We start from the raw sequence: 22,716 nt of genomic DNA on the forward strand, positions 1-22,716 counted from the left end.
TAGGGTCCTGAAGCTGAAACTCTTATTTTAAGGAGGAGTCAAAAAGCATGCTATGTTTCTGTACTACTGCACATATCTGTTATTTTGTTTAGATTTTTCCCATTTGCATATGCTCCCATATTAAACAAAAATGCATACAAGTTTGTAAGACCTTTTCCTGATAATGTTTTTATGTACACATAGCTATAAATCTTTGTGCTGCATGTAAAGAATGCAACAATCAAGTTCTGATTGCTCTCTGGACCTGGGCAAAGAAGCGTGCATCAACATGGCACCTCTAAACAGGGAAACTGAGCTTCGTGAAGATTTGTCTGAAAGCAGCAGCCCAGATGATGTCTTCAGTCCCTATGAAATGAAAGCAGTATCAGCTTGTATGGATGTCACCATGCCCCCAGGTGACTGCATCCACAGAAGAAGTTACACTGAGTCTTCAGTTTTACTGAAGCTTCCCACAGAGGAGCACACTGGGAGCTACCACACACCTTTCCAGTTTGACCGGCATGCTGTGGCCAGAATTTCCACCTCTCCGACTTTAAGGCGTCTAAGGATGGCCTCTGCCTCACAAGCACTGTCATTTCAGGACAGAACTCTCACGAGCTCTCCTCAGCTGGGGAATCAAAAAGAATACACTGGCTCGCTCCACCATATTTGTAAAAGTCCACCGCGGTGCACTAAATCTTCCTCATTGTCACTGCCTTCTTGTGTCCACGCAAAATTACTGTCTTCCAAAGCAAAGACTGAAACTACCACAGGAGATCCAGAATCTGCTGACCGCAGATCAGAACCGTCAAGGCAAAAATATCCTCTCAGCAATGGTAAAGCTGAAGCGACACTCCAGCACTCACGGAAAGCCAGTTCTGCTACTCTGCCCGCAAGACTTCCATGTCCCAGCCCTAGGCAGCAGGAAGGCATCCAGGTAAGGAGAACAAGATAACGTGACCTCTTTTTGAACCTTGCATGTTCACTCATGGCCCAGTGCACAAAAAAATCCACAATTCTTGAACTGAACTGCAACCTGACCTGGGCTCCATTCCCATAACAGACCATTTTCTGCCCTCCTCAGGAAGGCAGATTGGTCCTTCCAGTTCAACAAGAGACTGTGGCTCCAGCCTTGCCTCTTGGTGACCAGATCAGCTTAATCCTATGCTTGGTCACGCTTTCCCACCTCTCTGTGGTGGCAAACTGCTGCTCAGCCATCCCTCATAACTTCAGTCCGTGGGCACAGCAAAAGGAATCACATAAGCCAGCTTTGCTGCTAGGAGAAATGCTCATAGACCTACTCTCTTGGCCTTGTATTACTTGCATAAGAAGTCAAATTCAGACATACAGCTTGACTCTACCCTCATGCAGAGCACTTACGCACATGTTTCACCGAATATGGGCGGTCTAAATAACTGGTTAGTTTTGTGCCACAGACCAAAAGCTATTTTTTCCCTATCAACTACAGAAAACATTCTGGATACCAAATGCTCCTTCATCTGTTCCTTTATCAACAACAGTAAAATAATTAACTGGCGTCTAAGCCTATATATGATACTCCTCTTAAAAAATCAGTACTTTTTTCACAAAAAAAAAAAAAAAAAAAAAAAAAAGTTTGCTTGCTTTCTGACCAAGTAATGAGAGTATCTCACTTTCTTTCAGACGAGCGGTGTGCCTATTAAAAGGTATGCAAATATTTGTTTTATCTTATTTTAAGCTGAACTTCATTATCCTTTTAACGAATTTGCTCCAATCTAAGACAAAGTGAACAGTGAGACATGTATGCATAACAACTTTAATTTCTAGATTTGTTTTGTCACCAGCTTGTTACACTGAACTTCCTAATGAGATTTTCCTTCAAAGGTCACCCTCTCCCTGGTATGTTTAGCTATATTTCACATACTATTTTAGTAGGACCATCAGAGAGCTCTGCAAAGGGAACTAACTGCCAAAAGGTCTAGCTGTTAGGATTAACAGTGTCAAATTTCAGCAGCTGAAGAATGTGAAACATCTCATAATCTTGAGCAACATTCTTCAAAACTTTGTGGGAGGAAAAGGGAGCAAAGAAGCTAGCAGAACAGCTCAATATTGCTCTCATACATGAGAAAAGCAGATCCAGGATTGCTGCTGGATGAAGGGATTGTTAATCCTATAAACTAAGAATATTTGATTCTATAAGATGTTAATGCATCCACTTTATGTCAAGATAAAGTGCTATGTACCACAGATTTGTGCACTAAGTTGCACTAAGCTCTTACAAGCAATTTTCAGAAAGTAAAATCCCGATTAAAAGTGAGTTTGATTCGGCCATGCTCATTTCCTTAAGATGTTCAAATGTTTACAGAAAAGAAACAAAATGAAATTTGTTTGCTCCCCAAACAACAAGGTAGTAGCAGCTAGTACCTCCCTTAATAACAACATCTATCTCACTGATAATGCAATGTTCATTTTATTGCCTGTTCCCCTTGAAGATTTCAGGTGGGGCACACAGGTGAGCCAGGTACATTAAAAGCATTAGCATTGGTGAGCAAGCCTTAAGGAACCTAAGGCAGAAATAGCCTCACGCCCAAGAGTAATATAATGCTTGTGTGACCACGCCACATAGTATTTCATTCCCTAAGGTAGTAGACCATCAGTTGAGCTGCATCTCCTATTCTTCCCAACATTCACTCATTTGTCAGGTAGAACTTACTATAACCACCAGGTTGCCAACAAGTCTGTATTTCAAGTAGGTTTGTGTTGAGGCCTTGGGGAGGTGGGAGTAGGTTGACAGAGCACACAAGTCAAAACGCAATGCAATTCCTTAGACAAGGCTTAATAGACGTGCGTCTGAAATGATGTGCTCACAGCAGAAGAGTTCTCCCAGATTTTTCAAATTGCTTTGATTTCCATCTCAGCCTTTAGCCTCTTCAACTTACAGTTGAAAGAGAAAGGGAGGGAAGGAGATCTCTGTGTCTCAATGTGAAAACGGTTCACACCTATAGCAGGAAAAGCCTGCTCCGATCCATCTCAAAACAGAAATACATAAGCTGAGGTCATTGATGTGGTGAATAGTTATGCAATCTGTAGCTCAGTTCAGGTGAGAAATTGAAGACTGAATACAAATGTTTAATGTTCTCCTGTTTAGTTATTTAATGCACACACCCTCTCAGAGTGTAACTTGTCTGGCAGCTTTGGAGGGAACCCAGTAAGCCAGCTAAGATATTGGCTCTGGACAGCCATCCAGATACATTTTAAAATCAAGAAACATGCAAGAAACATCACAAGCTTTGTTCCATGATCACCAGCAGGAAGGACTGAGAGAAGGAGGCTAGGAGGAATTACAGAAATTACAATTTCCATTTCTTGTCCTGACCAATATCAGAATGTGCAGAAACATTAAGACAAAAATCACTAGTTTCTGCTTTAAACATTTTTGTCAAGTTAAACACCTGAATTTGGTCCAAGGTCTGGGCAAGGACTGTATTCAGCTCCTCATTTATTGAAATCATTAATCTAACTCCTTGAAAGCTAATCCCTTATTATCACAGCCAGAGAAAAATGATGAAATGTCAGATTATTCTGTCCAATCAGAAGTACATTGGCACAGTTGGCAGCCCTCCTCCAACACTGCCTAATAGATCATCCAAAAGACCTTACAGGATAAGGATGTACTTCAGTCCTTCAGTTTTAATAAGCATCTCTTCTCCCTCCTCTCAGGTTGTACTTTCAAAAGACTTTCTTTAAGTAATTCTCATTTTAAACAGCTCTCCTCTACTCAGCCCTCAGTTCATTATGCCAGGACATCTCTGCTACTGTGACAATGTGCTGAGTCGATGCTGATTAAAAATAATCAGCCAAAATAAACAAAAAGTATCGGGGGGCAGCACAGAGAGAGGGATATGTAGTGGGGACAGGGTGAGATGCTGAAGCCACTGCCACTGAAGGAAATGTTAATAAAACAACAACACCTTCAGTTTATTATGAATGCATTTTCTCCTTGCAAAATTCAGTGTGCTGGAGGCTGGGTGAAAAACTGGATCACACTCTTTCCTCCAGACATCCTGTAACTACTAAGGCAGTTCATTTTCAATGAGCTGAGAGAACTGGACTCGTCTACCTTGAAGTCCTCTTCTTCCTCTTTAATATCAAATTTAGCAGCAAAGTGCTATTCCATGCAAGGAGTCCAAACATCCTCCCTCAGCCCCTTGGGTAACAAAGTCACCACCTGGCAGGAATCTCAGTTTAATACTGTGACTATCCTATGATGTTGATCCTTGTGACTGCTCCAGTTATTTTTGTTCTCATATTCATTTTTTAAAAAGCCTATCTGTTATTTAATTAAGGTGATTGATATAGATCCCTATAGATTGATATTGTTCCTTGTGACGTTTAAAGGTCTAGTTAAACCAAGATTTTTAATCTATCAGGGTACACATCTTTAAAGAGCAGCCAGCTGAAACTTTTCCTGCCCTAGAAACAGCTGTATACCCAGGATATTTATTTCTCCAGACCCTGAATTGCTTCAAAATCTTTAATAATTTTCAATAACTTCATAATACCAACTTCGTAGTACAAACCTCTGACATTATCTTACTGAACAAAAACAAGGAATCATTGCACAAATATTATTCCCCCTTTTGATCAAGTTCATCCCTAAAGCACAAAACACTTCTTTCACTCAAGCACTTCAGCATCCTGACCCTAGTAAAAAAAAAAAAAAAAGCAAACACAAACTAAAGAAAAAGGCAAAGCTACAGGGTCTGCAGTCATGAAAAAAAAGGGAACTGTTGCTTACAGACTGAAGCACTAACAAATTGGATTGCACAGCACTCCAGTGGTTTCATTTTGCAGTAAAATCAACAAAAACATCTAATGAATCTAATACATCTACAGGCATCAGGCCAGATGATCACAGATACCTGTATCTGTACCTTCACCTCTTAAGGATGCATACATAATCTAGGCACATAAGCCATTAATCAACCCCAACATGCCAAACTGCAAGGGAATATTGCAGATACACATCCAAGTGACCTTTGCATACATCCCATACATCATCTCGCAAAGAGACTCGCAAGCCTCTTTGAAGAACTCCTTTAGAAGTAAGTGTCTCTAAAGTTCAAGGCCTTTCTGATTTAGGGAAATAACACCATTTAACTCATTTACAATGAAACTGTGCTACCCATTATTTATATTCATAAGTGACTAACCTCCAGCTTCAAAACATATTTCAAAATTGCAGTAGGCTAGATGCCTAAAGGATCAGTAACACATTGAAAAATTTTATTGCAAATTGAAGCTGAAAGAAATGTCCTGAATTTCACAGCACCGCAGTGAACTTCTAGGATTCAACTTCTAGGATTATCCTTGCACTATATTACAGCATATGGCTTGTACAACACTCCAACTGTACAAGAGATTACATAGAGGAATCACAAGTGGTTTCAGAAACATCTTAATACAGTAATTATCAACACTTTGTATTTGTGCTGGGTAGCAAGCGGTGCACCTTGTCAAAAAGCAGTCTGCATGCACTGGTGTGGGCTTGCAGGCAAAGAAGAAACAGACCTCATCCCAAGAAGCCTGCAATCCAGGTATTTGTTTTAATTTCAGGAGAATCCTCAGAGCTTCCTATAAATCCCTGAAGTTAAATAAAATATATGGCTCCTATGTTTCCCCATTCAGTGGCATTATCAGAAAAGGAGCAGCTTTTAGGGAACTTGTGCATTATGCATGGTGACCTCATCAAAAAAAATAATAATAAGCCTTAATCTGCCTTTATTTAAAGTCTTAAAGTCCCAAACTTTGCCATCCTGACAACCTATGGCTCTCACCATGGTTAGGAGCAAATCTTTCCTTTAGATCAAGCAATAACCTAAGGATTGGATTACCTAAGGTAATTGCAAGCAACAATACTGTCAGATCATAAGAGAAAGCACAATCTCCATTTCCCATTATTGATCTTAAAATTTAGTTTTTAGCCTCATCAGAATATACATATATATATACATATACATGCATGTAGATACATGCATACTTGATGTCTCCACTCACAGCTTACTCCCTTCCACTAACAACAGCTACATAACTACTGACCCTTTAAAATCTGACACCGTTTTTACGCATCAGTCACTTGAAGAAAGGAGAACAGCAGCTGCAGTCTCCGTTACCTTGCGACAGTATGCTAACACCATTAATTAGGTATTGGTGGGAGTTATTAGCAAGACCCAAAAAGGTTTTGACATACACTAATAATTTCTGAATTTGAATGCAAGCAGCCTCTGCCTCAAACACACCTTTGGATACAGGTGTCAGCCTGTCACTTAACTTGATGGATCGGCATCCTGGACAATGCCTTCCATTCGTACCAGTAATAGTAAGAAAGAGCCATTTGTCTCCAATCAGCAGGGTTGCTAAGCCACATTATATTCAAAATATAAAATTATTTGGATTATCAGGAACTACTCCTGAAAGATTTAGAAAGGAAATAGAACAAACTAGCCAACAGGTAATTATAAAATTACTTGAACTGTTTTGCTAATATCCCGTCTTTTCTTGAAATCATCAGTTGTATGCAGGTCTAAAGTACAGACAAGGCACATATCAGCTGTGGTCATAGTATTTAACTGCTCTTTTAGATTCCAGTGCCAAAATATAGATTTAGAAACCTTTAGAAACTCACTTTTTGCCTAATTTTAGAAGCACCTAGGAATTTCCTGTAATTTCTGTGATTAAATTCTCTGAGTTCCTATCCCCTGAGACAACCATGCCCATAAGCCCCCCTATCTCAACAGCATTCTGCAGTCGAGGGCAAAAGATAATTAGGTATTTGCTATTGATCATTGATGTTTTATACTCGCTGAAATTACTGACTTCTTTTAATTCACTATGTAGTTCCCCAGTGATATGGTTTTTTTTAAGCTCATTTCCTCACATATTGGTGAGGAGCACGTCAGAAGTTTCCTCTGCTGTAAGGAGAGGAAAGCAATTAAATGTGTTGTGGTTGCGTCATGCAGAGCAGCCAGTCGCAGGCGCAGTTCTGTCGTGGTGAGTCTGCCCGGACTTGAGGTGTTCCCCGGAGACCTCCTCATCTCAGACGGTGCCGTGGACTATCTGCCCCCCACAGCCCTGCTGCTGAACACAGGTCAGATATAAGCTGGGATCTGCCCACCCTAGCACAGTAAAAGCCATGAATAAGGTCTGCGAGCCGATGGGGTAGGGAGGGAAGTCAGTATAGTGGCAATGTGGAGGGCCATAGATCACCTCTCTCCTCCACAATGCTGGAGGAACCAGAGGCCAGGCCAGGATCTCCATCCAGACGTCGCAAATTTCTACCTGCCAGCTTCAGGCAGAGGGAAGAGTGTGCCCCATGTTAGTCTTTCAGTTAGCGCTCTGATCACAAAGCTTGTAAACCCAACCCCTGGCTACAGGTTGCCCATGAGACCTTCCAAGATTCAAACATAGACTTGCAAGCAGTTTCCACAAATATCTATAGTGGAGTATAGCATAGTGTACAGCCACTGACCAGAAGATGCTGGTGACCAGAGACACAAGTTTTTATCTTCCCTACCCCCTCTGCCAGAAAATCAAAGGCACAACCAGCAGTTTCAAAAAAGCAAACAAGCTAGCCATCTTCAAAAGGATGGCACATGCCCCAAAATCCCAAAGAGGAAATTTTGGACTATGATCTCCAGTCTCATGTGAGCCTGAAGTTAGGTTGCATAAATTCAGAAAAAAATATTTTGTTCCCAATTTCTTATGGAGCAAACTTAGCCCCTTCTGCTTCATGCAGTCCTGCGTCTAGATTCCCAGCTTTCCTCATGCATCACTAAGGACAGTGAATTACAGCCTGCACCACGGTGCCTGACGCTATCACTGATCTGAGGCTTAGGCTGTTTAGGATTGTTTACTCAAAGAGCTTTGCAGCTATGATCCCACGAATGTGACTTTTCACAAGGATGTGCTTATTCCTGAAGAGATTACGTTGTATAGACGGTGGTACTCGCACTACTATAGCAGTGTTGCTGAATTCACAAAAAGTGCATAGATCCAAGACATAGCTATGGCCTAGTTCTTCCTCCAAAACACTGAATATCCTTAAGAACTGGCCCAGGGGATGATGTGTTTTCCTGTGTTTAGAATTGGCAATCACATGCAGACCATCTGCAGCAAGTGGGAGTGTTTAGCATAAGCCAAGATCCCATCACAGAGAGGTATCACATTTGCTGGGAAGATCTCAGTTCAATAGCTTTAATGTGTTTTAAGTCTGGTGCACAAATGTCCTAAACAGAACTGTTAAATTTGAGCTAAATAGAGTATAGCGTACCAGGCTTCACCTAAAAAAAGAAATAACTGGTCTATTTTCCACTATCTGTTTCTGCACTGATAACACATTTGTTTTGCCCATTAGAGTCCAAAAAGCCAAGGTGGCCGTTTGCCAAAAGAGGAGCTGTGAGTATTACACCATATGTTTTTTTTTTTTCCTCCTCGCCCTGACTTTGCCTCCTAGCAGAACTAACTGGGCAAACAGAGTTTCTTCACTTTCCTGCCCATGGGGAACGGCAGGAGCGTAGCAGCCTCCCTCCTGCCCAGTGCCGAGCGCCCACTGGGTCGTTAATCCGTAACGAGGGCGGGGTGGGTCGGACACGGCTGCCACCGCCACCGCCCCGCGTCGGACGCACGTGGCAGCTCCCATAAGTGCTCCCGCCAGTGGCAGGGTTACTCAGTCGTGTCCCCGCTTTGATCACGCCAGCGTAAACTTTAACTTACAAAAATGCATTTGCTGCTGCATTGGTTAAACACATATGTATGTGCATACACACACACACACACACACTCATCATTACAATATTGTTTCTGCTCCATTTCAAGCCATTTTGCAGAACTGAAAGTTCAGCTTAAGTAGTGAATATCAAATATTATGGTCAAATACATATTTCAGAACTGTCTTGAGTTCATTGCCTACAACTCAGTCAGTACAAATCCATGAAGTGCAGCCACACAGATCCAGAAAGCAGATAAGACTCAGTCAAACACCTTATAAATCTAAGATCACAGCACTAAATTTGGGGTGGCAAATTAAGCTTTGTACATGGCACTGCTGGTCTGAAAAACAAAACTAAACTAAAACCAATTGGTTTTATCTCACGACCCCTCACACACAAAGACTCTGTTGCCCTTCAGGCTTTATCAAAGTTCATTTTACAGAGACTACTCTACAGCTGACCAGAGCAGCTTTTTGAATATGCTGCTCAAATCCCCCCCCCCCAAAAAAAAAAAAAAAAAAAAAAAATCCAAGATCTGCATGCATAAGATGACAGGGGAAGGAAAATTTAGATTGTAAATTTTGTAGTCCCATACTTCGGGCTGTGCCGGAGGAAACATTATTTCTTTTATATTCTCAGGGTAGTCCACAGTCTGTTGTTATATCAGTGATTAGCCCTGTCAAAGACTGCTGGTTAAATAAATAAGACCTTACTTACACACCCACATATCTAAGCCACCTACTCACCCCACCCGTAGCTATAAACAAACCTGCCATCCCTGTCTCATGCACCATGAGTATCAACCACCATCAGTCAAACACCATGATTTCCAAATATAAAGAAATCAGGGTGTCAAGGGAAAACTCCTTGCAAACCAGCCCAGAGTTAATGAACTGAAAAAAAAATGAACTAAAAAGAAACTTCTTACTGGTCTTTAAAATATTGTATAAATTAAGGTGTTGGTTTTTTGTTTTTTTTTTTTTGTTGTTTTTGTTTTTGTTTTTGTTTTTTTTTGTCATTAAACAGAGTAAGAACAAACAGAAGCAAGCATCTGATCTGGAAAATTGCCTTTCAGCTGTTAAGATCATAGATTGCAGCGCATACGAATTTTGCCTTTTTAAGGTATCAAAATACTCAGTACCAAAAAAGCTATCTATTAAGCTCTTAAAGATGGGGATAAAACTTTTGCGTTCTTTTTAAATTACCATTTTTCAGCGCATTAATCTGAATATGAACCCCATCTGCAAAATTAATGCATACACCTAGGGTATAAACTCGGTGTTTGCAGTGGAAGGGTGAGGGGGACACGAGCGTGGTTACAAACTCAGCAAGAGCCCTCACAGCCCCCGAGGTTTGGCCAGGCTTACGGACCCCCCATTTTGGGGTGGACGGAAGCACCTTCCTCATCGAGAGGCAGCAGCTCCCGAGCTGACCCTTTCAGCAGTGCCTGTGGCACGTGGGAGGGAAACTACACTCCTGTAGGCACCCCAAAAACAACCCAGGGAGCTGCACAGCCCCGTACAGCCAAACAGGGCAAGGTCATCCCCAGCTGCTGCGCTAGAGAGGGCTGCAACTTGTGCAGCAACGTGGGTAAGCAAGAAATTTGTCTAACAAGCAAGCATCTCTCCTTTACCTTTGCCAGATACCCTGGAGCCTATTAGACAATTTTGCTAGGATTAGAGCCCCCAGGGTACTCTAATAGCTGGAAAGGACAAAATCCAACATCCAGGTGCCACTTCTATTTTCCGAGTCATCTGTCAGCTGCAACCTGATCCTGCAGGCAACTAATTCTTTGTATTTCTAGCAAGGAAGGTGCACAAAAATAATGCCCCTTCCCCACCAGGCGGGTGCTCAGAGCCTCTGCTCAGGCAATAGCAGCTCCTGCAATGTCTGAAAAACAATGAAGAGAGAACAATTATTTGAGTGGACTTTGACCCCTGCAACAAGCTCAGAGCAAATCTAACTCATTCATGCACCCCGCAGGCGTCTTCCACAAAGTCTATGTACTCATCTAGTGGATTAAAAATAATAATAATAAAAAAGAAAGAGCCTTTAATTCACATTCCACTCAGCTTGGATTAGGGATGTGAACGCAGGTAACTTGTATCCTGTGATCAGCTGGGGCTAATCAACAGCCTGTTCAGCTCCTGAACACCCAGGAGCCCTTTTCTTCACAAACAGGCAGATCAGTGCCTAAATCTGATCTGCTGGAGGTTGAGCATGGGCTTCCAGATACAGAGAGCCCACGCAGAGGGCAAAGCCTGACAGCTAGCTTCAGCTGCACAAACCCCACTGAAGCCCCTCTGCCCAGACAAACTGGGCTTGCAGCCCCTGGGGTGGCCAAGCCAATAGAAACATTAAGTTTAGGCAACCAGATAAGCCAAATCCAACCTAACCCCATGCCCCCTCAATCCATTTGCTTTTCCAGGTCTTTGAAGACCTGGTCCTTTGTTACTTTGATTTGACCTTCTGGAAAACAGGAACCTATCATCTATCTCTGCTTTCCAGCAGCATGACAGATTAAACTCATTAGCATTTGCAAGCTGCCCACTGTGTTGTTTTTACTTTGTTATTTGTTTTTTATACAGCATCCTACAAGTGTAGACTATTATTCTGTGTTACTGACAAATTCAGTGTTCATATAATGAGTAGTTAGCAATAAAAAGCTGGAATTTTACCTTTTAAATGAATCATTAAGCTTTCAACAGAAAAAGCACTAATACTGGCAGACAGGCTCTGTACAAGGGCAAATAGATCATAGGTTTTTTTGCATTAACTGCTTCAAACCTTATGTAATAGTCAGTTATTCTTCTTTTCCTCCTCAAACAATAGAGTAAATCTTGGCATGAATTTATAAAGGCTCAAGAGACTGAGCAGAAAGATGCCGACAGCCGATTAGAAGTGAAGAAAGAAGAAGCCGTGTGGGAACTGTTCACAAGTGAATGCACTTACTTTCTGGATCATTTGCTGGTTCTCAAGATGGTAACTTCAGATTTCCTTTCTCAAAAAAAAAAGAAAAAAAAGAAAAAGAAAAAAAAGAAAAGACGAAACATGATTTGTCCTTTCTGTTAGCATGGCAGACAAAGCTGCCTGTAACCTTTCATTTAGCATCTACCTGTGAAAGATTGTCTTGCTGTTTCTCCCACCTGATCATCCTATTTCCACAAATCCCTTTGTATGCTGTTTTTTTAATCTTCTTGATAGCATCTCTCTTCCAGACATCATTTTCAGTGCTTTGCAAACAGTCTGTTGCAAAACTTTCCAATAACTTCACCTAATATTCCAATATCAGCTCATTGACTCAGAATTTAAGCCTCTCTCCAGTTGACTATACTGGATATTCTCTACTGCTAGCCTGTAACTTACTCTTGGCTTAACTTCATGTGGGTCGGACAAAAGACCTGTGATTAGGTTATTCTGGCCTATAATTCTATTAACAAGAAGACAAACAAGCAAGCAAGTCAACAACTCTCCTCCTCCAAACTATCTGTATGCTGCTAAATTTAAAGAGCTTTGAAAGATAGACACACAGTTGCACCATTTACATTTATCACACACCAAAAGTTAGCGTACCTGTTTAACAGACCAGAAGCTTCTCTATTATTTTTCCCTTATCCTGCACAGAGATTTTCTGCTTTCTTATTATAGAGAGGAAAAATAGATAAAATTGTTGAAATGCTTTCAGTGTTGCTGAAGAATTAGTTTAGGCAGAACAGAAAGTACTGCAAAGTGAAGGGAATAAAGGAGGAGCTGGGATTACTTCCTTCTCGGTAGTGCAAAACCCTAAGGGGTAGGAGAGAAGCAAGAAGCAGACCAACTATAGTCACCAGACAGGATGGAAATGTCCATCCTTCTGGACTCTGCTCAGAGGTACGAGTCAATAAAAGATAGACAAAGCCTTGGGAAGCGTGAGGATACCAGAAGATGTGCAGGCCACTTAGCAACTCTGACATGGGAACCTACAGAGGTACCTTAGCCAGTCCTGTACGACCCATGAACACACTATTCAGTCAGCTTCACAAATTATCCTGCCAAAGAAAAACCCCAGCGAACTTGGGCATTCAATTTTACACATACCTGCTACTCTAAGTGCTTCTCATTACAGAAATATTCCACTGATTTTAATGAACCTCCATAGGCAACTTTAAGACCTCTGCAAATCCCCTTTAAGCTCTCGGGTCAACTGTTCATAGCAGCTGAGGAATTTCGCAAAACTAAGCACATACTCTCACCAGCTCTTCAGTCTCAGCACCTGAACGATAATTTTTTCCAATTAATGTCTTTCCACAAAAAAAGAAAAAATCTACTCTGTAATCTACATTTTTCAAGCCTTTTTCAGATTTTGGTCAAATTTAGCACATCTCCAAGATGTCAGGGCTTGCATATATAGCATCTTAAGCGGTCAATAAAAATACATGCAGTACATATACTCAATATGGTTTAATGAAGCAAGCCAAAGTAAAACTTACATAAGCCCTCCACTAAACTTAATGATTTGCTATTACAATAAGTTTTCTCTTTTCCATACTAACTCCAAACAATATATATAGCAGTAGATGCATGGGCTAGTATGGAAAGCATTTACAAAAACCATAGAAACCTATAGCTCCTATAACTTTGTTGCTATTAGCTCCTGCACATAGATCTATGGGGAGGTCGGTGACCCCTGTTCAGGCAGGGCCATGGCAGAGACAGTGCTGCTTCCGTGATGGCTGCACAGAGACCCCAGGGCTTTCACTCATACCTTCCTCCTCACCCAAAGCCTGGTGGCAGGCCAGGAAAATTTTCTCAAAGCGTCATCTTCTTCATTCTCCGAATCAAGTGACCATTGCAGGAGAATTATAAGGGAAATGGGTACTTTTCAGGAAAACTACCAGATATATTAAATTAGAGAAAATAATAAATAACATGGATTTGTTTTATTTTTAAAGATATTTATGAACACGCTGAAATACCTGCAGAGTAATGAATTTCTCTTGGATGTGGATTTGTGGAGACTTTTCGCAAACTTAGAGGAGCTAAACAAGGTGAGAAAAAAAAATACAAGTCTTACTGAGATCAAAAAGCCAACAGCACAACACAAGCAGACAAGAAACTGTCAGTAATGTTTCTATACAGATTTGATGCCTGTGTTTGGAACTTAGTTCTAATGATCACCCTTGCCTTCATTTCTCTTTGGCATACCCTGGTAGTCAGGTTTCATCGATGCAAATTATTGTGGTATGTCTCCAGCAATAGATATGTGGGCAAGTGAATGTGCGAGATAGCTTATTTGACACGTTTTGAAAGTAAACATGGTGCAAAGAGTGTGGAAATAGTTCTCAAAAGTAGAGTCCTTTCAGAAGGATTTGTGAGGGTAAACATCATCATTATAGCAAGACAGCAAGAACAGCAAAATAAATCAATTAACAAGGTTCCATTCTCAAGCAGGTGGCACAAATACTGTGCTACTATTACACCACTCCGGTAGAAGAGTGAAAAAAATGGAAATTATCACCCCTCTGCAGCCAGGATTTCTCTAGGCGTGGAGGACTATCCCAGATACAGTCCCAAGGCTATGTATTCACATGCTACTTCTCCTCCAGCTCCTAGAAGGAGGGAGAAGATGAGGTTTGGCTGTGACATGCTGTGGCTCTTTGCTGCTTGTGGTCAGTTACTGGGAGACCATTTTCAGCTACTGAAAGTTAAAGCAGCCCAGAAGTCCAAAGTAGCGTTTATACGGCTTTAGAAGCAAAACAGAAGTTTTGCTTTTCTTTAGAGGTATGCTGCGAAACAAAACAGGTCATATCCAGTGCCACTGTTTGACAGGACTGCAAAGGTGGACACAACAAACACTTCCTCCAAAATAGGGAGGTGAATTTGGGAAGGGGGTCTTCAGCTCCATACACTGAATGTCTGCTAGAAGTCCCCACACACAACCTAAGCAAATTGTTTACTTCAGATACTTTCCCTCTTAATATTATGCCCTTGCCTTAACAGTCAGCATCCCACTTCTTAGCCAAAACAAGAGCAGAAAAGCTCTTTGGAGTAAGGATCTGAGGACAATTAGCCAGAGCCCAATGACTGACCACACATCAAGTGAGCTGCAGCGAGTGACCATGTGAACATGCTGGGAAACACAAGGAAAGAGGTTTTAGCCAGCATATTTCACCTTACACTTGTGGTGGACCAAGACCATACTAAGGGTCCATTGCTAGACAGTTCAGTCAATGTGTAGTTTCTGATCTCTTCATGCTTATTTAAAAAAGGGAATGCCCTGTATTGCTATTGAGGGAATAGGATTATTTTTAATATATTCTCCTTTTTTTTTTGTTGTCCTTATTAATGCAAATAATAAACGAGCATTATTATGCATGCCTGCGTGTAAGTTAGCAGTCAAATGTAGGCAAAAGTAACTGTTCTCAATGGTATTTTACAGCCTGCATTTCCTTATTGATTCAGCCTGCTGTCAAGAAGCACATGCTGTAGAACGTATAACATGCACTTTTGTCAAAATAAAGAAAAATTTTGGTACTGAGATTCCAGATAATATGACATAGTAAAATAGGAAAGCTTTTTTTGGAAGAATTTCTGTGCCTGAACAAGGTCAGGACAGGCTTCAGACAGGCTTCAGCTATTGAAGGCATGTTGATGAGGACCTGGAGGAAAGTTCAAACATATCTGACGGCCCTCGGATGGACAAAACTGCCATAGGCTCAGACCCATGCCTGCCCTGGTCCCATGGGCAGTGTAAGGGATAGTTTGGACCCTGCCACTGTGCTGAGCCCATGCAACTTTGTCTTTGGGATTGACCAAAACTTTGGCCTAAAGTTGAGCCTAGTCATGAGTTTGCACGCAAATACTGTGTTTGGGAAGAACGTGTGGGCTTGGGTTTTACCCACAGGTGACTGACCGTGTGGGCACCCAGCTGCAAACATTTTTGTATTAACTTCTTAAAGGGAATATATGGCTTACAAAGGCAGCTTTTGTATCATACAACACTTAGTAGAAATTTCCCTCTCCTCTCATAGCATGAAACAAACTCACCCAATGAAAGATGGCATATTTTTCAAATGTCTGTGAAGATTTCTTTGATTGTCACGTATGTCACGATGGCTCTGTCACGTATAATCGGTAATTTACAATATAGATCACTCATCCTAATTTTCTGTGCTGATTTATGTTAAATGCAGCTGCTACCCTAAAATAAGTGTAAATGGAATAACTGTAATTTTGTTTCAAAGCTTTTGTCATATGGCATTATCATGACGTAAGGGGCTATTTTCATAGATTTGCATTAGCTTCTGACTAACTAAAGCACTTTGACTGCAATTCTGAAGCAATGTCAGAGAGAGAAGCATTGGGACCCCATTAAGTCTGGAGCCTTTGGAGAGACCAGAGGTGGTAAATTATGTTGGTTTAAATTTAGCTTTAGAAGGTCAGTCATGCTAATTTCTCTTCCCCCTTTTACCCAGATGAGTCTCAGTTTTGTAAGCAGTTTCTTTGAGATTGTGAAGGAGCATGTCAACAGCTCAGAATCATCTATGAATTTCATCTCTGTACTCAGAAAGGTAAAATAATTAAAATTATTTCTGTTTAATCTCAGCTGGCCCTTGCACCAGGCCATTTGTCATCATATGCAGGTGCCTTGCAGCTATCGAGTCAGTCAAGGCCCTGCCATCTGTCCCAGGTAGTTTGGTCTCTTAGCCTCTGCCTTGGGGAGAAGGTATATGTACAGGAGCATCTCTTGTCAGTAGAATATTTTTATTTCTATTCCCTGACATGTTTGAAGTGGTCATGGAAAGGTGCTTTTATGTGGACCAGAATGTGATATTTCCTTCCTGGGGAATCTTAGCCCAGACCTCGGAAAAACTTAGTCACCAGTGTGGCTGAACTTCTCACTTCATGGGAGAGGGTGCCCTGAGGCCAGACCTTGGCCAGATGGTGGATGTCCCATTCCTCCTTCCACTCCATCAAGTAGACACTCCTTCATGGCCACTCTTTGTTTTTCCTGAAGATCAGCTGGACTGTATGCGGTCCCCTTGCAAGTTTAGACAAGGATGTTTACTTCACCCTAAAACCTGGCACTGGTTTGAGATTACCTCCTAGTCACAGCTGACATGGAGGCTTTTTTATTCTCTAGAGGAAACCACAGCTCCTGTGCATCAGTGCCCTTTGCCTAATACCCAATGCAGTGGGTGAAATCCTGGCCACTTAGAGGCAATGGCTACGTTTCTGCCAATCGCCCTGGGAGATGAATCTCACTCTCTGGTTTAGCTATGCGTTGCCGCTGTGTTTACAGGTCCATGCACACCTAAAGAGTATATACCGTAAAGCATTTCCTCTGCATTTTCCCTCTGCTCTGCCTTGTTCATGCCAGACCTCTTGCCTAGCTCTCCCGCTTTTTCCTCATTTCCCTTACATTCTCTCCAAAAAGATCTTTCCTTTACTCCAGGGATCAGATCTGCAAATGAATTTAAGTGCTTAATTAAAAGATCAGTGGGATCGATACACTTCATGCACTTTGGCCTGTGTCTGCTAAGGGAGAGAGGCGCAGAGGCAGCTCACTGCCTACCACCCCGTCACCACCATGCTGCTCCTTCAGGCAGTCTAAATAAGAGCGCGACAGCAGCGTGCCAGGGCTCTGCCACGTGTGCAGTATTTCCCGCACAGCTTTCCAGCCACTGAAGGGTTAGAAGCACTAATACAAAGGGGAAATCCGCAGGCTTGTCACTGTGATAGCTGAACCCAAATTTCTCCTCGCAGTAGACACCGTCAGAAAATTTCTGGAAAAATACCCAGATAGACCCTACCCGGGGGTGAGGGCTTTTGGAAAGGGAAAGCAGGCTAGCGCTTGGCTTCCCACCCCCGTTAGCTCTGACTTCAGGCTTTCATTTAACGTTTGTGTGAGAGGAACAAGATCCCAGACAAAATAGAGTTTTATCTTTGATTTCAATTAACAGCACTTAGAGCTATGTGACCTGCTTGGATGTAAAGTGAAACTATATAAGAGGCTATGTCAAGCTGTTGTATAGATCAGCGTTTTTTATTTTCAACTATTACATCAATTTCAAATCCTTTATTTCTAATGAAAACAAAATCTAACTGTCCTCCTGTGGATAGTTTTATTTTTTACTTTTTCTTTTTTTATAAATACTTCACTACTTTTACTACTTTGTAAATTGTGCTGTTCTCCTCCTCCATCCCCTCCTCCCCAATTTTCCTAGGTACGATAAAAATCTCACATAAAACGCACATTACAGAAACAGAAGTGTTTCTTCTCCCTTTGTCATGGTATTTTTCTTCCTTGCAAAGCTTCCAAATCTTTTTTGCAGTATTTCCAGGGTGACCTCTGTCAGACACATCAGATTTATTGCCTTAATTACTCCTCTGCTATCTTCTACTTGGAGAACCTGAGACAGAGAGAAGATTTTGGAACCTACCTGAAAGTAAAGTGACGGTTTTGTTCTCGTTCTTGTTGTTGCTGCTGTCTTCAGCCTTTCTGCCTTATGATTGGGTTTTAAAAGCACATCAGGGAAGCTCAGTGGTAGCAAAATTGTAAAGACAGCATGTTACACAGATTTTTGAACTGCAGAGGATATCATAGATAGTAGTATTTGCTCCCCTGCACATGTGGAAGTCCACATTTTGTAATTTAAAACAAGGAAAAGTTGGAAGCTAGAAGGGAACAACTGGCTAGATTTTTGCAGGCAAATAATATGTACTGCCAACCTCAAGCATTCAAAACTCACATTTATGTTTTGCACATAAATCCCTTGACATGGTGAGCTCCACTTTAACAAAATGAAATGGTGATCATAGCTTCATGGAAAAAAAAATCAAGCTGCTTAGTAAAAGCTCCCTCAAGTGCTTTTACTTTGATTCATCTGCTTGGTCTAGATGCTGGGTTGGACCACAATATGTAGGGTAAAATGTGCTTTAGCAGATGACAGGGCTCACATTCCCTGGGGACAAAGCAGCACCCAGCCTCCACCCTACACCACCTGGCCATGAATCTGTGAACTGCAAGAGATCAGCTGGAGGGCATCACGGGGCTTTTCTTATGGGCAGCCCAAGGGAGGACTCTTCTTTGTCATGGCCACAAACGTTGCAGCCTTTGGCACGTGGGATTTTCCACACCCTTCCTCCCTGACAAGTATATCAGATGCTCATGTCTAAGAAAAAGGTTACCAGTGAAAACCATGAAACATTACGTGGTCCTCAAATGTGACCGAGGTTTTCTTGGTGAAATTAAAATGGCAGATAAATAAAAGCACTACTTGATTCACTAGCATGGCCACAGCATCTGAAATGGGAAGTAGCAATTCAGGATACGTAGCTGAAGGAGCAATGCAATTCCTCTTGTAAAGAGCTGCAGACACCACTCGCACTCTCACCACGTAAGTTCATCCTTACTTAGTCCCTGTCTCATTACAATCAGCTCATGACGCAGAAAGCCATTTACTAGTTCCTGCCAGGGAGCATATTGAGGCCTAAAACGGGTTTTCTTTGTCTTCAGTAGTGGTGTGAGCAGAATAAACAGTGCAAGAGACTACATCTGCCAGAGCTACTGGTCGCTCCGCTACATCGACTGACCCGCTATCCCCTCCTCCTTAACAACATCTGGAAGAAGTGCACAGATGAAATAGAAAAAGGCTTTATCTGGTCAGTTAAAGAAAAGGTGGAAAAATCCATACGTAAGTAGCTAAGGTTAGAAGCCAAGTATTAAGTTAACAACTAGTAAGTTATGGGGCTTTTTTGCCCATGTCCTTTGAGTATAAGTGAGTCTGTTCCCCAGCAAAGATGCAATAAGGATGTGCATGCCTTTCTAGAGTCCTTCTGAATCCTTCTCCATTTTGTGGGAATTGACTGGTACCAGACCTGTGCTGTCAAAGCCTCTCTGAGCATGGTCACGGGACTCCCAGCTCAGTCAACATCACTTGTATTTATGCAGGATCATCTGCAGTGACATGCAAGCAATTAAGAGCAGATCATAAACTGGAACAAATCAAGAAAAATCTCAAACAAAGACGATTTTGAATTGGCTTTATTTCTAGGGGGATTTGTTGGGGCTAACCCTTAATAGGATAAAATTCCTCTCACAAGGGGCATATTATGCCAGTGACCTTTCACTAAATGACAGGGCCCTACCATATAAAGTAGCAAGGAGCTATCTCAGATACAGAAAACTCTTTATAGCTAATGGGGAAAAAGAAAGGGTCAGTCTAGACAGATTTTTTTTTCTTCCTAGATTCTGTTTTAAGTAAATAATTTATTAATTCAGTCATTTTTAGGAAGTTATAACTGCAGCTGCAAATGTCCTACAGCCATAAAGTTCATCAGAAGACAGGTTTATTCTCCAAAGGTCTCATGCAGCTGCAACTGAAATCACAGAGTGAAAGAGGGTGTAGTGTATTAGCAAAATGCCTGGCCTGCTGTTACCTGCAGGGAGAGGTGCCAGGTGAGCCAGGCAGAGCTTCATCCTTGGGAACAACATGCTGGGGCTGCAGCACTGCCTTGAGACACCTGCATTAGGCATCAGGTGGATTAATGGAGTCCACAGCTCTGCACGGCGTTAAATGCCCGCAGGGAGATGGTGCCCACCTGCAGCACCCAGCAGAGCAGCGCAATGAGGGTGCAGCCATCAGGTGAGCTGTCAGAAACGGCAGCTAAATCCCAGTCTCTCAGCTCCTCAGCATAACCTCTATCCACTGATCTTTGGTTTTGAGGCACTCTTACCCCTGTTCTTGCTGGGTTTTGTGGAGTCCAAACTTTGATGGCCCACATCCTCCGCTCCTCGTCAAGAAGTCTCAAGGAGCAACCTACAATCACAACCATAGCCTAACTCCTGGAGAGGCAGACTGTGGCCTGTCCTTCTTCACAAAAGACAGCAGTGTCCTCCAGCAGCACAGCCCAACGCTTAGCATCTTCCTCCCAGTTTCTGAAACCTGGCTTCAGACATCTTCTGGTGTGACACTACCCAAAAATCTCCTTAGTGCACATTTTCAATCGTATGTGCCAAGCACAGCTATGATAAAGTGCTCTCTGAACTGTTAAAAATTCTTCACTTATTATCCTTGTTAAGGATACTTACTAAGTATCCACTGTGCCATAAAGAGCATGTTCTATCTACAGTTAGTGTAACCACCCAAGGGGTAGGTGACTGCTTCAGCTGTTGCTCCAGTACCCACTGAATATTAGATAATGCGACATTAATTGGAGCAAGGATTTGAGCTTTGGTCTTCCTCCTTGCAAATGGGGGTCCTATCCAACAAACAAGCAACGACTGCTCATGGATGGAGCAGCTGCTCCCTGGAGGGACTGAACACTGCCACCCTTCTCTCCATCCTAAAGGCTGAAGGCTGAAACATCTCTCTGCGAGATGAGAGAGAGAAATAAGTTTGGGGCTTCTGGTTCCCAGGTGAATCCTGCAACAACAGAATTACTACCTAAAAGAGATCCTCAGGTTCTTTCTCTTCTTGCTCTTCGTGTTTTATGAGGACACTGATCTAAAACTGCCATGTGAGGAAAACGCTTGTCAGCACTCAACACTTCTCAAACAGTCTTTGTAGGAAAATGAGACTTTTGTGGCTAGTTTGTGGGTTCTGATTTCTGCTGGGAAGTAGGCAGTTTTGGGCATGGCCCAAGAAGACCTTGTGATATCCTAGGAACTTCACTTGGAAAAAATAAAAAAAAAAAAGAAAGAAAAGGTTCTTCCAGAGTTTACGTACTTCTGGGATTAGGTAGCTGAACACTTAGATTTTAGAGACAGCAGGCTGTATGCCTACAGGTTCTCTTTATTCACAAAGACCAGACAAAAATATGCCTTCATTTTATCAACAATAAATCAGTGACATATCGAATAACTACAATTCCAGCGTTCTCTTCCTGGTATAAGTGTGCATGTGTGCTTAAAATCATATTTGCAAAATCACTCTACATAAAAACTTACAAATTACCTGCAGGTCAGTTAAAAGTTTTGCCCATACAGTCCCTGAATCAGCAAAGACTTACCTTTTCATTTTTCACATTCTGAGATGCCCCCACCCTAACTAAATATATCAATCCATTCTTACACACTTCCCCTTAAAAGACTCATTAATTTCAGCAGCCTCTTGATCAAGCTGTAAGTGATAAGAGTTATTTTCCTCTCACTACCACAAACTAGTTTAGAAAGGTAGGATTTTTTAAAGATCTTTTTAGGATAATCATTGAAGTGAAATTTAAATGATTCCCCCAGCTCCCCAAACAAATTAGTAGATACAGCCGTTACGTTCAGCAATGAATCTGAGCCTGTATGAATGCATGGCTTGAAGTCCTGGCTCTACTGACCTTAAGAATAGTTTAGCCATCAACTTTAATGAGGCCAAGATCTCATCTAGGGTTTCATGTGTGAGGCCAAGTGTCTTTGGCTTCATCTGGAGATGGTTAGTATTCACCATCTTCTAGAAATAGGTCTATTTTTGGCAACCATGGCAGTAACTGATATTTTACATATTTCAGGGGATCTGGAAGGTAAAGTCAAATGGCTGGACAACTTTCAGAAGTTCAGGCAGCTTCATGAGGTCGTAATTTGGCCTCAAGTCTGGGATCGTGACAAGAGATTCTTTGTCCCAGAGGTAAGCAGTTTTTCAAAAAGATGTTTTTGCTCTAGGAAGGTTTAGTTTACTATCTATCCTTATAGCATGGTCTAAAATTGGTCTGTTGTCTATATTCTGGTTGCGGTAGATAGCTGTGCTCAAACAGGAGGAGCTGCGGTCTGAGCACTGCAAACTTTGCACATGAACCTGCTCCAGGCTGTGCTCCCCATCCCTCAGGGTGGATGGCAACATGGGTTGCTCTTTGCTGGTGTCCAAGGGCACTTTCATAGCATCCAGGAGGACTCTTCAGTGTTTGCTTTAGGCTGCAGGATAAGATGGGATGGATAGTAACGTTACCACATTTAGAAATACATTTTTATAAGCAGGATACAAAGTAGATTTTTTTTTGCCTCAAGCTGAGCCAAGAAATC

The 22,716-nt window shown here is 41.9% G+C and overlaps 1 protein-coding gene across 1 annotated transcript in view; it reads left to right on the forward strand.

The window, feature by feature from the left end:
- The first annotated feature begins 384 nt into the window (after positions 1-384).
- The window catches only part of PLEKHG7 (pleckstrin homology and RhoGEF domain containing G7), a 36,137-nt gene continuing 13,805 nt past the window's right edge, over positions 385-22,716 (forward strand). Inside the window, exons 1-11 of the mRNA XM_062585185.1 lie at positions 385-916; positions 1,642-1,664; positions 6,978-7,105; positions 8,372-8,412; positions 9,753-9,848; positions 11,559-11,708; positions 13,658-13,753; positions 16,181-16,276; positions 18,041-18,154; positions 19,228-19,402; positions 22,209-22,324. Of these exons, the coding sequence (XP_062441169.1) occupies positions 386-916; positions 1,642-1,664; positions 6,978-7,105; positions 8,372-8,412; positions 9,753-9,848; positions 11,559-11,708; positions 13,658-13,753; positions 16,181-16,276; positions 18,041-18,154; positions 19,228-19,402; positions 22,209-22,324 (1,566 nt within the window). The 5' untranslated portion in view covers position 385. The remainder of the gene's footprint in view (positions 917-1,641; positions 1,665-6,977; positions 7,106-8,371; positions 8,413-9,752; positions 9,849-11,558; positions 11,709-13,657; positions 13,754-16,180; positions 16,277-18,040; positions 18,155-19,227; positions 19,403-22,208; positions 22,325-22,716) is intronic.

Source organism: Rhea pennata, chromosome 1 (assembly GCF_028389875.1).
Source record: "Rhea pennata isolate bPtePen1 chromosome 1, bPtePen1.pri, whole genome shotgun sequence".
In the NCBI taxonomy this organism is placed as follows: domain Eukaryota; kingdom Metazoa; phylum Chordata; class Aves; order Rheiformes; family Rheidae; genus Rhea; species Rhea pennata.